Below are 14,199 nucleotides of genomic sequence, written 5' to 3'. Positions count from 1 at the left end.
CAAAGCACAGCAGTGTCCTTCTCTAAGGCTCTACATCTCTGTTCCTGCAAAGGTCATGACAGTTTTATCTCATGTCACAGAATCCCAGAATATCCTGAGCTGGAAGGGACCCTCAGGGATGATCAGTGCAGCCCCATCCCTGCCCAGGCACCCCAAGAACCCCACCCTGAGCAGCCCTGGGAGCTCCTGGAGCTCTGGCAGCCTTGGCACCATTCCCTGGGGAGCCTGGGCAGTGCCCAGCAGCCTCGGGGGGCAGAACCTTGCCCTGAGCTCCATGCCAAGGCCTGGCCCAGCTCCAGCCCTTGCTGGGCTCCTGTCCCTGTCCCAGAGCAGAGCTCAGCCCCTGCCCCTGTGCCTGCCCTGGGCAGGAGCTGCAGCCCCCAGGAGCCTCCCCTCAGTCTCCTGGGCTCCAGCTGAACCAGCCAAGTGCCCTCAGCTGCTCCTCAGCCCTTCCCCAGCTCCGTGTCCCTCCTTTGGCCACTCTCCAACAGCTTTGGCTCCTTCTGATCTCGTGGTGCCCAAAGTGCCCCCAGCACTGGAGGTGAGGCTGCCCCAGGGCAGAGCAGAGTGGGACAATCCCCTCCTTCAGCCAGCTTTGACCATCCTGGCTCCTTGCCTCATCCTGCCCCCACACAGCCCTTCCAGAAAGCAGAGGAGTCTCCAAGTTACCTTTGTGGCCTCTGAGGACTCAGAGGAGGGGAGGAACATGAGCCACTGGGGTTTGAGGAAGGGGAAGAGCCTGGGGCAGGGCACCCCAGGACCTGGGCCAGCAGAGCCTCTTTTGGCTCTCATCCAGGATGTCTCTTTATGAACAGCTCTCCCTCTCTCTCCCTGGGTCAGAGAGAGCTTTGGCCACCCTGTCTGTGGGAGTGACTGGCAGACAAGAGGATGTGGTGCAGTCAGAGGGGAAAAAAAAAGGCTTCAGTATAAGTCAGTGTCCACAGCTTTAATGCACAGCTGTCCTGAGTAAAACCACATACATCAATAAATAGAGTTAATAATAATAATTAGAGCAGCCCCAACAAACCCAGCTGCCACCAGTTTGGCTTCAGTGTTCTCCGCTGTGCCCTTGTCAGCGAGGGGTGCTGGTGCTTGACTAACACAGAGGACACAGAAGCAGCACCGTGTCCCTTCCCCCTCGTGGGGCTGTGCTGGAGGAAACCTCCAGCTCCCTGAACCCCAACCTGGGCAGAGCCTCCCGAGGCACCTGTGGGCTCCCACCTTGCTTCATGCCCAGCATCACGAGGCCTCAGCTGCTCCCTGCCCCTTCCACGCTGCCCCTGCCTGAGGAACAGGAGGAACACAAGCGAGTGTGAGCATCACACACAGCCCGTGCCCAGGGAGGCCTGAGGGCACCCAGCTCTAGCACTGCTTGTGGGGCTCCTCCAGGGTGACATAGGGCACCACAACAGGCCACGAGTCGCTGGGCCAGTATTCCAGCTTGGGCTTGAACGAGGGCATCTCGTAGCTGACGTCGAAGTAGATGACCAGAGGGCAGCAGTACAGCAGGGACAGGGCTATCAGCACGTGCCTGACAAGGAAACCAGAAATGTCTGTTGGCCAGAGGGTCATGGCATGGTCACCCTGAGGCTGCAGCCCCCAAAGGCCCCACCAGGGCTGCAGGGAGTGTTGTGTCCTGCAGGGTTTGTGCCTACAGGGAGATCCTGGCAGGGCTCTGTGAGCTGGGCTGGGGACAATTCCTGGTGCAGCAGGGCTGGGGTGGCAGAGGGGACTCATTCCAACCATTCCTCATTTCCTGGCTGCATTGTCTGTCCCAGCCATCCCAGTGCTTTGTGGGGATGGATCTGGGTGTGCAGCACTTGCAGCCCCACCTGGGCAGGCACTGAAATGTCAGCTCCAAACAAAGCCCTGCCTCTCAGTTTGGCTGCTAAAAGAAGCCTGAGGATGTTGCACTTCACACAGCAGCCTGGGAGCAGCCACAGCCCTTTGAGAGCCCACCTGGAGGGATTTCTGGAACCATTTCACTTGCAAAACAGTGTGGAAGTGGAGAGGGACATTAAACAGTGAATCCTTGGGCTGAGTGAGGAGAAACACCAATAGTGACAGGAAAGGGGGAGAGGGTGGGGAAATAATTTTTCTATTTCTCTGCCATGGACCTTTCAGGCCAGGAAATGTTTGGGCTGGGGTTCCTGGAGCCCTTACCAGAAGCTGTGGAAGTAGGGGAAGTTGATGGCCTGCCAGAGCCAGCAGAGCCAGCGGTCACTGATCCAGCTGGTGATGGCCAGGGCCCACCACATCACCATGACTGCAGCCATCCGGTGAACCCGCTTGTCATTGCACCTGGAGGACACAGGGAGGGACAGGGAGCACAGTAATCATGCTGGGAGGAAAGGGGGCTGTAAAGAGGGCTGGTTCCTGCCTGCACATGCAGCAGTGCAAACCCCAGCAAGCTCCTTCTGGAGAGTATTCCACGGGAACTGGAGAAGTGTGGCTCTGGGGAGAGGATTTCTGACTTTCTGGGGGTGAGGATGATGCTGGGAGATGCCAAAGCACTCCTGTCTTTCTCTCCAGACCCTGGTGGGCTCTTCCAGCCCCACACTAGTTCCCAAAAGCCCCACAAAGGGGAAGGAGCTGCAGAGATGGCAGCCAAGGGGGAGAATCATGGACTCATAGAAGTGTAAAAGTTAGAAAATACCACTAAGATCATCATGTCCAGCTCTTAACCCAGCACCACCTCCATGTTCAGCACAAAACCCTGTTCTCAAATTCCACATCCACAGGGCATTTTTGAAACCTTCCAGGGATGTTTTCAAAAATGCCCTGTGTTTGAAACCTTCCAGGGGTGATGACACCACCACTGTCCCATGGGTTTTTAAAAACTTTCAGGGGTGATGATTCTACCACTGTCCCATGGGTTTTTAAAAACTTTCAGGGGTGATGACTCCACCTCTGTCCCATGGGTTTTTGAAAACCAGGGATGATGATTCTACCACTGTCCCATGGGTTTTTAAAAACTTTCAGGGATGATGATTCTACCACTGTCCCATGGGTTTTTAAAAACTTTCAGGGATGATGATTCTACCACTGTCCCATGGGTTTTTGAAAACTTCCAGGGATGATGATTCCACCACTGTCCCATGGGTTATCCCCATTCTGCATGGCCACCTGTGCCAGGTGCCCTTCCTGTACCCCACTGCCCACTCAGCCTCTGCCTGCTCCCTCCCAAGTACACGTGGCTGGTGAGGACTTGGGCTCAGGTCACTGTTGAGGACGGAGTCACTGCCCAGCAGGAGCACAGCTGGAGCTGCAGGTAACCCCTGACCCCCTCCTTACTTCTTGAGCTCCTTCCAGGTCAGGTACAGCAGGTGGAAGGCGATGCAGTTGAGAGCGTAGGCATTGAGGGTGGGCTTGACAAAAGACATCAGGGTGCTGATGATGGTGGTGATACCAGTCAGCCAGAAGAAATGCCTCCTGAGGGGAATTGGGACAGAGTGTCAGTGCCACCAGGGCTCACAGGATGGGGAAGGTCCTGAGAGGGGCAAAGCTTCTCCAGCACCTCCCTTCTGTCTGCATGTGGCTGACTCAGTGTCTGTGGGGTCCTGGCAGGGAGGGTGAGGTGGCAGCCCCCAGTGGGTCTGTGACAGACCCCGGGCACAGCCCAGAGGCAGCTCCTGCACTTTCCTGGGGTGAGGGTGAGGCACGGGCAGGGAGCTCTGCACAGGGAAGGGCTGTGCAAACACCGCTCTGGGCTCCCTGAGCAACAACACGGCTCAGAGGGGCCTTTCACATGCAAATCCCTTCCCAAGTCCCTCTCTCTCCCCCAGCTGTGTCTCCTCTGTGAACTCCTGGTGACCTCCTGCTCGGCATGGGAAGAGCAGCCTTGGAGCAGGTCCTTGCAAGGAGCTGGGCTGGCTCAGAGGGCTCCAGCCAGGAGGGGACATCCCCTGAGTAAAGCCCTGCTGGGTTCCCACTCTGCTGGTGTCTCAGACATCTTCTATGAAAAATCCTTTCCTTAGGGTTTTTCCTCTTGAGGAGCTGAGAGGCCTCAGGAACAAAATGTAACCAATGGTTATCTGCTGCTGTGGAATGCAACAGGTGCATCTGGGATTGGGCTCATGTGGTTGTTTCTAATTAATGGCCAATCACAGTCAGCTGTCTCAGGCTCTCTGTCCCAGACACAAACCTTTGTTATTCATTCTTTCCTATTCTATTCTCAGCTGGCCTTCTGATGAAATCCTTTCTTCTATTCTTTCAGTATAGTTTTAATGTAATATATATCATAAAATAATAAATGAAGCCTTCTGAAACATGGAGTCAGATCCTCATCCCTTCCCTCATCCTCAGACCCCTGTGAACACCATCACAAGCTGGTCCATGCCCTCCCAGTGGCCCCATCCTTTCTGCTGGGCTCCTCCTTGAAATGAGGGCTGTGACCATCTTGTCCTATGGGAAACCCCCTCAGCCTTGAGGGAAATCTCTCTGTGGATGACAGGGGATGCTGGAACAGATTGACAGCATGAGTAATTGAATGTTAATGTTCAGGAATGTTTCATTTCCTAATTAATTTTGAAATTCTCCATGCAAAGTTTCCTCTGCAGTGACACAAACAGCTCCAGCTGAGAGGAGGATTTTGACTTTTCCTCTGTCAGCACCATAAGGAGGGCCTGATCCTAAAGCCCTTCAGGTACCTCAGAGCTGACCCCTTGCAGGGGAACTGGGGGATCTGTGGGTCACTACACCTCAGTGTCAGTGTCCCATCCCTCCCCTCAGAGCCTGACCATGCCCCTCAGGTCATACCTGGTCTTGATGCACTTGGGGAAGTAAGCCTGTGGGTACCAGAAGGAATAAGCCACAGCCAGTGTCCAGAGGATGGAGAGCTCATCCAGGAGCTGTCCCACGTAGCTCAGGGTCATGTGGAAGTACATGGAGAAGAGACCTGCAAGGAGCAAGGGCACCTTGGGATGACAAAGCTCCATCCTCCTCCCACCAGCCCTGGGAGGTTCTTGGGGGCTGTTCCTGAAGATCCACCATTCCTGAAGATCCACCATTCCCCAAGATTCACCATTCCTGAAGATCCTCCATTCCTGAAGATTCACCATTCCCGAAGATCCACCATTCCCGAAGATCCACCATTCCTCAAGATCCACCATTCCTCAAGATCCACCATTCCCGAAGACCCACCATTCCCAAAGGTCCACCATTCCCAAAGATCCATCATTCCCGAAGATCCACCATTCCTCAAGATCCACCATTCCCGAAGACCCACCATTCCTCAAGACCCACCATTTCTGAAGAGCAGGGTGTGGATTTTGCTGTTCAAGGGGGCTGGACTGAGTCAGTCCAGTCACACCATGGGGATTACAGGGCTGGAAGCTGCACATCCACAGCTGGCAGCAACCATGGGCTGCAGGCTTCAAACACACCTGGCTGCTTGGTTGCCCATCCCAGTTTTCCCTTTGCTTTGGCCACTGAGACCCTCCAAAGGTCTCATGTTGGGTAGTCTGGCAACCTGTCTGAGTTTTCCCACAGTGCTGGCACCCACCTACGAGGATGAGCAGCCCTGAGACAAAGTAGAGGGGCACAGCCTTCTTCTGGCAGTACTGCCTGTTCAGGTACAGCAGGGCAGGGGACAGCAGAAAGAAGCTCACATTGCTGATCTGAAAAACAAGAGGCACACTCAGCTCCTGTGTGACCGTGCTCACAGGGTCTTGTGTTGAAGGAAGAGATGAGGATCTGACTCCACGTTTCAGAAGGCTTGATTTATTATTTTATGATATATATTACACTAAAACTATACTAAAAGAATAGAAGAAAGGTTTCATCAGAAGGCTGGCTAAGCTAAGAATAGAAAGGAATGATAACAAAGGTTTGTGGCTCGGGCTCTCTGTCTGAGACAGCTGGGCTGTGATTGGCCATTAATTAGAAACAACCACATGAGGCCAATCCCAGATGCACCTGTTGCATTCCACAGCAGCAGATAACCATTGTTTACATTTTGTTCCTGAGGCCTCTCAGCTTCTCAGGAGGAGCAATCCTAAAGCAAGGATTTTCCATAAAAGATGTCTGCGACACTCCTGGGCAAGCCCCATCCCACCACGTGGCTCAGTGTCTCTGTGTGTGAGGAGGACCCTGATCTCCAGCAGGAAGCAGGGGTTGTTCTTGGCACAGGCAGAGGGCAGAGGTGTTTCTCCAGAAGCCAGGCTGGAACTGGAAGGGCAGCTCTTGCTGTGGCAGCCAGCAGTGGCTGCAGACACCTCTGCCCTCCCTCAGGGCCAGCAAGCCCAGCGTGAGCTGCTGTGTCCCTTTTGGGTGATGCTGGTTTATCTTCAGCTGCCTGGTGCCTCCAACAACTCCTCTGTTTTCATCCATCTCCCTCTCATGTCAACCCAGACCCTCCAGGAGCTGCCTGGATGGCTCCTGACCCTTCCAGCCACCCTGTGAGGGGTTGGGAGGGTGTGAGGAGCTCAGCCAGCACAGCAAGGCAAGGTCAGCAAAACATCCTGACCTGGGAGTGGGTGTGGTGGGAGCAGCAGGATGAGCAGGACATCAGTAGGTGGGAACAGGCAGGACTGAGGTGACATCCTGTGGTGTCAGGTGTGAAGCCACTTGGCCTGGGGAGGAGAGGTGTTCTGGACACTGGTAATTACATGAGGTCATCAACCTCCTCTAAACACACCTGGCAAATGAACACAGAGGAATGATTCTGCTCTGGTTTCCAACTCTGCAAAATTCCTTCTTTGACCGACTTTGATTAGTCTGGGGAAGAGGGGATGGTGCTGGGGAATAGAGGATGGTGCTGGGGAATAGAGGATGGTGCTGGGTAGGAGGGGATGGTGCTGGAGAGGAGGGGATGGTGCTGAGGATGAGGATGGTGCTGGGGAATAGAGGATGGTGCTGGAGAGGAGGGGATGGAGCTGAGGAAGAAGGGATGGTGATGAGGAAGGGGGATGGTGCTGGGGGGGAGAGGATGGAGCTGGAGAGGAGGGGATGGTGCTGGGCAGGAGGTGATGGTGATGAGGAAGAGGGGATGGTGCTGGGGCTCAGCCTCTTGCTGGGCTGGCTGAAGGTGCCAGTGCTTTGCAGAGAGGAGACGCTGATGGGCAAAATGTGGGAGCTGGGGAGGAGCAATGAGTGCCCAAAGCCTGGACCTGTCTGCTGCGCCAGGCCTGCTCCACTCTGCAGCACAGGGAAGGGAAATCTGAACTCATTTAATTACCCTCTGTGGGTTCCTACCTTGCCTTTTTCACCTGGTTTTGCAAGCTCAGGGAGGGGATGTCAGCGGGAAGCATGGCCTCCCCGGTGAAAATGGTTTTTGCTTATGAAAGGTTGGGATTGTGGTGCTGCATTTACCTGCCAGACAGCTCTTTGGGGCTCTGCAGCCATCTGCTCAAGTGCCATTTGGCAAAGCACCAGCGTGACTTTTATCTCAGCCTCACAATCCTTTTCCTTTCATCTTCCAGCTCCACGCTGACCCAGACCCCACCCATGGAATTTGGCATCCACAGCTGGAGTCTCCCCCCCTCAGCAGCACCAGGTAAACTGCAAAATCGGTGCTGGGATCCCCTGGGATCCCAGTTTATGGTAAAAGGGCTGCAAATCACCAGGACGTTGTCATTTCTCTGGAACACACCCTCTCCTATTCCAGAGGGAAACACAATTCATGCCTAATGTGAGGTCTCTATTCCCTTAAACACCGGAGATTCATCTTGATTTTCACTAAGGCTTCCATGAGACAAGTTGATTCTCCCATTAGCAGCAGTTCTCGGGGCTGAATGGATTTGTTTTCCATAGGTGCTTAGAGCCAAACCCAGGCCAATTCCCACTCCAGCCATGAAAAGAGAAGTGCTGCTCCCACTTGCACCCTCGAGGTCAAATTGTTCGGAAACGACTGAGAAATCAAACCGTGTGTTCAAGCAACAGCCGCGCTTCAAACATTTCTTTTCCCTTGAAATGATTAAGGAGGCTTTTGGAAGGCAAGGAGAGGGAAAACGCTTTGGGGAAAAGGCAGGAGAGTGCAAGTGCCAGCACGAATTCAGTGAGGAAACTGAAGAGAGAGGAGAGCCCCGCATCCCCGAGCACCGGGCATTGCAACAGCGCCATTAATTACATGATAGCTGCGTTATCACTTCATTAACCCGGGACGAGATGTGCAAGATCTGATAGCAGAAGGGAGGGAGAACCGGGGGAACCGTGCCAATAGGGTCAGAAAGATAAACGGGATTCCTTGCAGAGCAGCCAAGCTGGGAGTTTAGGGAACAGCTCCCACCCCCGTGGGGGACACGAGGTTTTCATCACTCTGATTTGTAAATGCTGACTTTCTGTCTTCCCTCTGGGATGTGGCAAGCTCCATCTCAGATGTGGCTGGGAGGGTTCTGCTCCCAGGACAGCCACTGGAAGTTTTCCTGGAGTTTCTGCTCAGGCTGGGAGCCCCTAGCACAGCTTCTGTTTCAACCTCTCTGCTCACACTGGCCAGGAGCAGCAGCTCCCCCTGTCCAGGATGTGGTTTTGGAGCCAAGGTGTGACAGGACATGTGAGAGTCCCCCTGCCTGAGCTCCCACTCCCCAATAAATGTGAGTTATTGCCCCAGGTGCCTCAGCTGAACCCAACTATTTGCTGCTTCTCCTAGGAGAGAAGTGAGGCTGGGATCAGCAACATGGCTCAAACCCTGGTGCATGAACAGGATCATTGGGAAGAGCCCAAATTCTGCAGCTCCAGCCTGAGACAGAGGGACAGAACCTTCACCTGTGACAGGTGAGATCAACCTCTGATGGGGATTGAGGCAGGAGGGGCTGGTTTAAGCACAGCAGCAGAGGCTGCTCCTCACTCACAGAATGCACAGAATGCACAGAATTCACAGAATGCACAGAATTCACAGAATGGATGCTCCAGCCAGGCACTTTCTGCAGTGGAAGGAGATTCCTGGCGGGGAAGGACTCGTGGCAGGGAGCTCATTCTCACTAACAGTGAAGCAGCTTCAGCTGCCAGAGGAGCCCACAGGGCCAGACACAGAAGGGAACAGCTCTGGGGCTCTCCAGGGCTGTGCAGCAAGTTCCTAAAGCCAGGCCTGTGCTGTAGGGGATGAGGCTGCAGGTGCTGACATCACAATGCCTCTGCTTTGGGGTAGAAAGCAGCAGTTTGGGGAGTGCTTGCATCATCCTGGGCACAACTTTCTGGGCAGGCAGGAGAGCCATGGGATTAGTGAGAATGTGAGTGGGCCAGGACACCCCACACACCCTTCTCTGATAGATCTGCACCCTTTATTTCACCACTCCATGGAGCACCCAGGAGTTCTGGGTGTGAGCAGCATCAGAGCTGCTGCAGAGACCCTGCTGGTGTCATTGCCAGCATCTTGGATCAGTCATTTCAGCAAAGAAACCAGGGTAGAAAGACAAATCCCTGACTGATGACCCTCCTGGAGCACAATTCTGCTCTCCCCTGAGCAGCCAGAAGACAATAAATGTCTGGGTCACTGAGTCACTATAAATAGAGTTTTGTGGCTGAACTGCATCCAGCCATGAGCCACCATGTATCATTAGGTACTTCAAGGTACTGTTTACATTCTTTTCTCATACCCCTGGTGCTTATTTCCAATAAAAAGCATCCCAGCCAAGCAGGCCTGAGAGAGTGTGGCTGGCACAGAGCAATCCCCAGCAGCACAGAACAGCTCTGCTCCAGCCCCAGGCAGGCCTGGCAGGAAGACATTGAAGAGGACGCTCTGTGAGCAAACCCTGCTGATTTAGTGAGGCTTGGCTGGGCTCCCAGCTAGTCTAAAACTCCAGAAAATTGACACTGAGGTAAATATTGGTACAATTAATTCAGGGCAGTAACAATTGCAGCAACCTGAATGTGGGGAAAAATGAATGGGGAGATGAAGAGAAGATGCAGGCTGGTAGGATCACAGCTGGGATGGTGCCCTGTCACAGGCATCTTTTATGGAAAATCCTTTCTTTAGGATTTTTCCTCCTGAGAAGCTGAGAGGCCTCAGGAACAAAATGCAAACAATGGTTATCTGCTGCTGTGGAATGCAACAGGTGCATCTGGGATTGGTCTCATGTGGTTGTTCCTAATTAATGGCCAATCACAGCCCAGCTGGCTCGGACTCTGTCCCAGACACAAACCTTTGTTATCATTCTTTGCTATTCTATTCTTCGCAGCCTTCTGATGAAATCCTTTCTTCTATTCTTTTAGTCTAGTTTTAGTGTAATATATATCATAAAATAATAAATCAAGCCTTCTGAAACATGGAGTCACATCCTCATCTCTTCCCTCATCCAAGAACCCCTGTGAGCACTGTCACAGTGCCCTGAGCCCCAGCTGGATCTGCAGGATGCAGGCAGCAGGGATAGCTCCAGATCTCAGCCTGGCCAGATTTCTATAACCCTTTCTATAATCTAGATTTCTACAATTCTTTAGGGCACATCACAAGGAGCCTGATCCTGGGGGGATCCCAGAGCAGGAATGGGGGTCCCTGTGCTGCTGCAGGGGTGAGACCCAGGCAGTGCCAGCCAAGGATGGGACCAAGGCAGTGCCAAACAGGCTGAAGGAGGAACCCAGGCAGTGCCAGCCACGCTGTGCTGGGTGAAGAAGGGTCCCAGGCAGTGCCAAACAGGCTGTGCTGCTCAGGAAGGGCTGATGCCCATGTCAGTGATGTTCCTGCCCACCTTTGGTGCCAAGGTCTGGCCCTGAGCACAGCACAGCGTCAGGGCTGTTGTCAGATGCTCAGATAATGGCAGATTTTAGGGGGGTTTGCTCCTCTGCCACCCCTTGTGTGGGCAGGGGTCGCCAGCCAGCCCAAGCTGACATGGCAGGGTTGGATTCCTGCTGCTCAGGAATCACATCCTAACACAGAATTGTTCCCTTCCTGCACTGGCATTTTGCTGTTCTCCTGAGCCTGGCAGAAAGGACAGCAGTGCAGGGACCATCAAAATCTCTTTCTCTGCTGAGGAAAAGGTGCTCAGTGTCTTACAGAGGAGAACAAGGGCAAGTCCCACCACCGGGAAAAAATCCTGCAGGGTTTGCTTGTCCATATCCCTCCCTATGTCATATAAATACAGACATTGCCCTCTTGCAACATACAATTATATGGATTCTGCCTGGGAATTCAGCATTGAGGGATCTTATTTTCTTTCTTAAAAAAATCTCTTCATTGTATGTTAATATTTGCCTTGGTATTGAAATCAGACCCATTTCTGTTGGCTCTGTTGGACCACTTCATCACACAAATATCACTAAACTTTTTTTATCAGGTTGGAAGTTAAATTCATTAGATCTTCCCTTTTTTTGACCTGCCTCTTCACTGCTGCTCTTGCATCTCTGAGTTGCAAAATTTCAAGTTCTCTCTCTCCCTCAGTATCACATTCCTTCTTATCTGCATTGAGACATGCATTGGAGAGCTTTTCCTCACTGTGCCTGTGAGAATTCAGTGAGAATTCATCCCAACAAGCCCAGTGGTGTGCATTGGGAGCCTGGGATGAGGCTGTGCCTGGCAGGGGCCTCCTCCAGGACTGGGCACCTGGGTGAGATTTTCAGGAGTAGCCACAGAATTTAGAAACCCGTGCCACAAAATGAGCCAGGCAGCTGAGAGTTAATGTTTTATGGGAATTACAGGCCTACAAGAATTAGTCATGCATCTGGCCACACCAGCTGGTGTTCAGCAGAGGAATCAGACACTGAAGTGCTTCTGAAGAGCTCCTGAGATAGTTGTTGGTGTGATAAGGAATCTGAGCCACTTTGTAAGCCTGGTGTCAGTGGTACCTCAGCTCCAAAGACCTGCTTAAAAAATGCTGTCTTGTGTCTCAAACTGGGACAAGAGGCAAATTTACCTCCTGGAAGGAAGGAATTCACACCAAAACCAAAACCTTCTCTCTCAGGCTTTATGCTCTTGGTGGAAATCAGCCCCTCTGCAGTGTTAGCAGCCACTCTCTCCAACCCAGGGGCTTTGGGCACTTCCAGCTGCATTTAGAATGGTTTGGGTTGGCAGGGACCTTAAAGATCACCCCCTTCCACCCCTTGCCATGGGCAGGGATATGTTCCACTCACACAGGTTGCTCCAAGCCCTGAAATCTGAGATGCTGATGTGAGTGTTGAGTGATTTCTCCATCTCCTTGCTCATTTCCCTGCTCTGCGCCTCTGAGCCCATGCAGCAGCAAACAGCACAAAACACCCAGCTGGGTGCCACAGGGAAGCAGGGTCTGGTCTGGACTGGCAGATCTTTCTTTGCTGAGTGCCCCAAAGGGCAGTGAGCACACACAGCCCCCTCCTCTGAGACCCTGGAGCCTGCAGGACTCGGGCTGGGGAATTATCGTTATTACAGGTAATTTATTAAAAACAGGAAATGCTTTAAAAAAAAAAAAAGAGGAAGAGCCATTTCCATGAGAACAAGATCTTCTAGTGTTAGGCAGCAATTGCCAAAAGCTGTAAACAAGGCCTGTGGAAGGCTGTAAATCCACATGCCTCACACCCCTGGGAGCTCTTTAATTGCTCTGAGGGAGCAGGACATGCTCGGAGAAGCTGCTTATCTCCAGCCCTCTGCAGGCAGATATGGATGCTCCAGCCAAGGCACTGGCACTGGAGGCAGCCTGGGTGATAAAGGATCACAGGAGGTGAAACTGGCTCATGCTCTGAGCCGAGTTCCGTGTTCCCAACCTGCCTGACACGGTTCATGGAAGTGCTGCCTCTCATTTTGCCACTCCTGTACATTTAGCTGGAATATGTGAGCCCTGTGTGGGACTTAGCCCGGCTGGCAGCAGAGCTGCAGGACTGGTATAACAGGATCTCACAGATCTGGGCTGTGAGGGAGCTCTGCCAGAGTTTTCTCACTGGGAATCAACCCCACACACACAACACAGAAATGCCCCTGACCCCAGCAGGTTTCAGGGAGCAACCATTGCAAGCAACAAAACTCCCCTGATTCACCTGAAGCTCAGAGCACACTCCCCACACCAGCACCCTCCAGCACCAGGAAGTTCAAAGGAGCGAGGAGGAGGAAAGAAAGCAGGGATGTCCCATGCTGTGTGGGTCCCCAAAGCAGCTCCTGGGTGCCTGGAAGCAGCCCCAGCCTCCCCAGGGCACTCACGGTGTTGTAGTACTCAGCGATCACCGCCGAGCGCACGAAGTTGCTCTCGCACCAATCCACCTCGGCACTCTGGTAGGAAAAAATGCTCGGCATCCTCAGCACCCTGGGGAAAAGGAGAGGAGCAGGTCAGTGGTGGGCACAGGGGAGGACAGGGCTGCACACCCAAAGGGGACCCTGCTCCTCACACGTGTGGCTGCAGCACAGCGCCTTACCCAGCTACCAAGGGCTCATCTTCTCCCCAACACACATCTTACTGCTCAGCAGTTCCTATTTCCCCTCGATGCAGGAGCTGCAAATTGCCCCAGAAAATGCTCTTGGACTCTGAGGATAGTCAGCAATCCATGGCATTAACATCTCTTGCCAGGTGCTGTTGCTGTCACAGGACTCTTCCCCATTTCAGCCCAGTCCTGGTCACCTCATCTTCTCCCTTCTCCTCACTTTCTTTATGACTCAGACCTTCCTGCCAGGAAGACTTCCCTGTGCTCTGTGAGTTACCTCTGGGGAGTGGACAGCCCTGAGAGGTTGGTGCTCATTGGCTCTGTTCTCCACTGCTGCTCCTCAGCATCTTCCCAAGGGCTGGAACTCGGCTTGTGGGAGCTCAGGCCTGGAGCACCAGCACAGACCCTGGGCATTGCTGGAGTCCTGGGGCACTGGGAGCACTGGGAGGTGCCTCTTTCCTCTGAATTGGGTTGCACTCGGGGTGCACTCCCAGGCAAAGTCCACCCTGGTTTACCAGTGAAGGGGTTGGAGTTTGACACCTCCAGCGGGTTCTCCACTGCCAGCCCCAGCCTCTGGCAGCACTGCAGCTACAAATGGGACTCCAAACAAAAACAAAGTCTCACCTTCTGCCTGTTTTCCCCCCCATGTTAAAGACTTTCCTGTCCTCGTTGTTTCTCAGCACTTTCATTAATTTGAAAAAGCAGTTCTGATCTTATTTTCATCAGAAGTTTCCTATTTGCTATATTTTTTTTTTGATCCTTGAGACTTTAGAGCTGTTATTGAAGACAGGTGCCAACCTTAGAGGCATCTGGAAGCACCCCCAAACCCATGGTATCTGGATTTTTGGTACAAAACAGAGACAGGAATTCCCTGGAGCTGAGCAGTTCAGTCCCTGGATGCTGTGTGGGACTAACCCAGCCAGCTGTGCTGCTCCAGCCCTGCAG

General features: G+C 53.1%; 1 protein-coding gene across 1 annotated transcript; it reads right to left on the bottom strand.

Annotated features, from left to right (window-relative positions):
- Positions 1 to 1,362: 1,362 nt before the first annotated feature.
- Positions 1,363 to 13,129, bottom strand: ACER1 (alkaline ceramidase 1). The gene is made up of 6 exons (XM_066566544.1): positions 13,037 to 13,129; positions 5,504 to 5,618; positions 4,759 to 4,897; positions 3,295 to 3,432; positions 2,164 to 2,301; positions 1,363 to 1,531 (listed from the first exon to the last, which is right to left on the bottom strand). The coding sequence occupies exons 1-6, from the start codon at positions 13,127 to 13,129 to the stop codon at positions 1,363 to 1,365; spliced, it is 792 nt and encodes a 263-aa protein (XP_066422641.1).
- Positions 13,130 to 14,199: the final 1,070 nt, after the last annotated feature.

Source organism: Molothrus aeneus, chromosome 27 (assembly GCF_037042795.1).
Source record: "Molothrus aeneus isolate 106 chromosome 27, BPBGC_Maene_1.0, whole genome shotgun sequence".
NCBI lineage: Eukaryota > Metazoa > Chordata > Aves > Passeriformes > Icteridae > Molothrus > Molothrus aeneus.
Note: the sequence above shows the minus strand (reverse complement) of the source record. Positions and strands in the feature narration are given on the sequence as shown.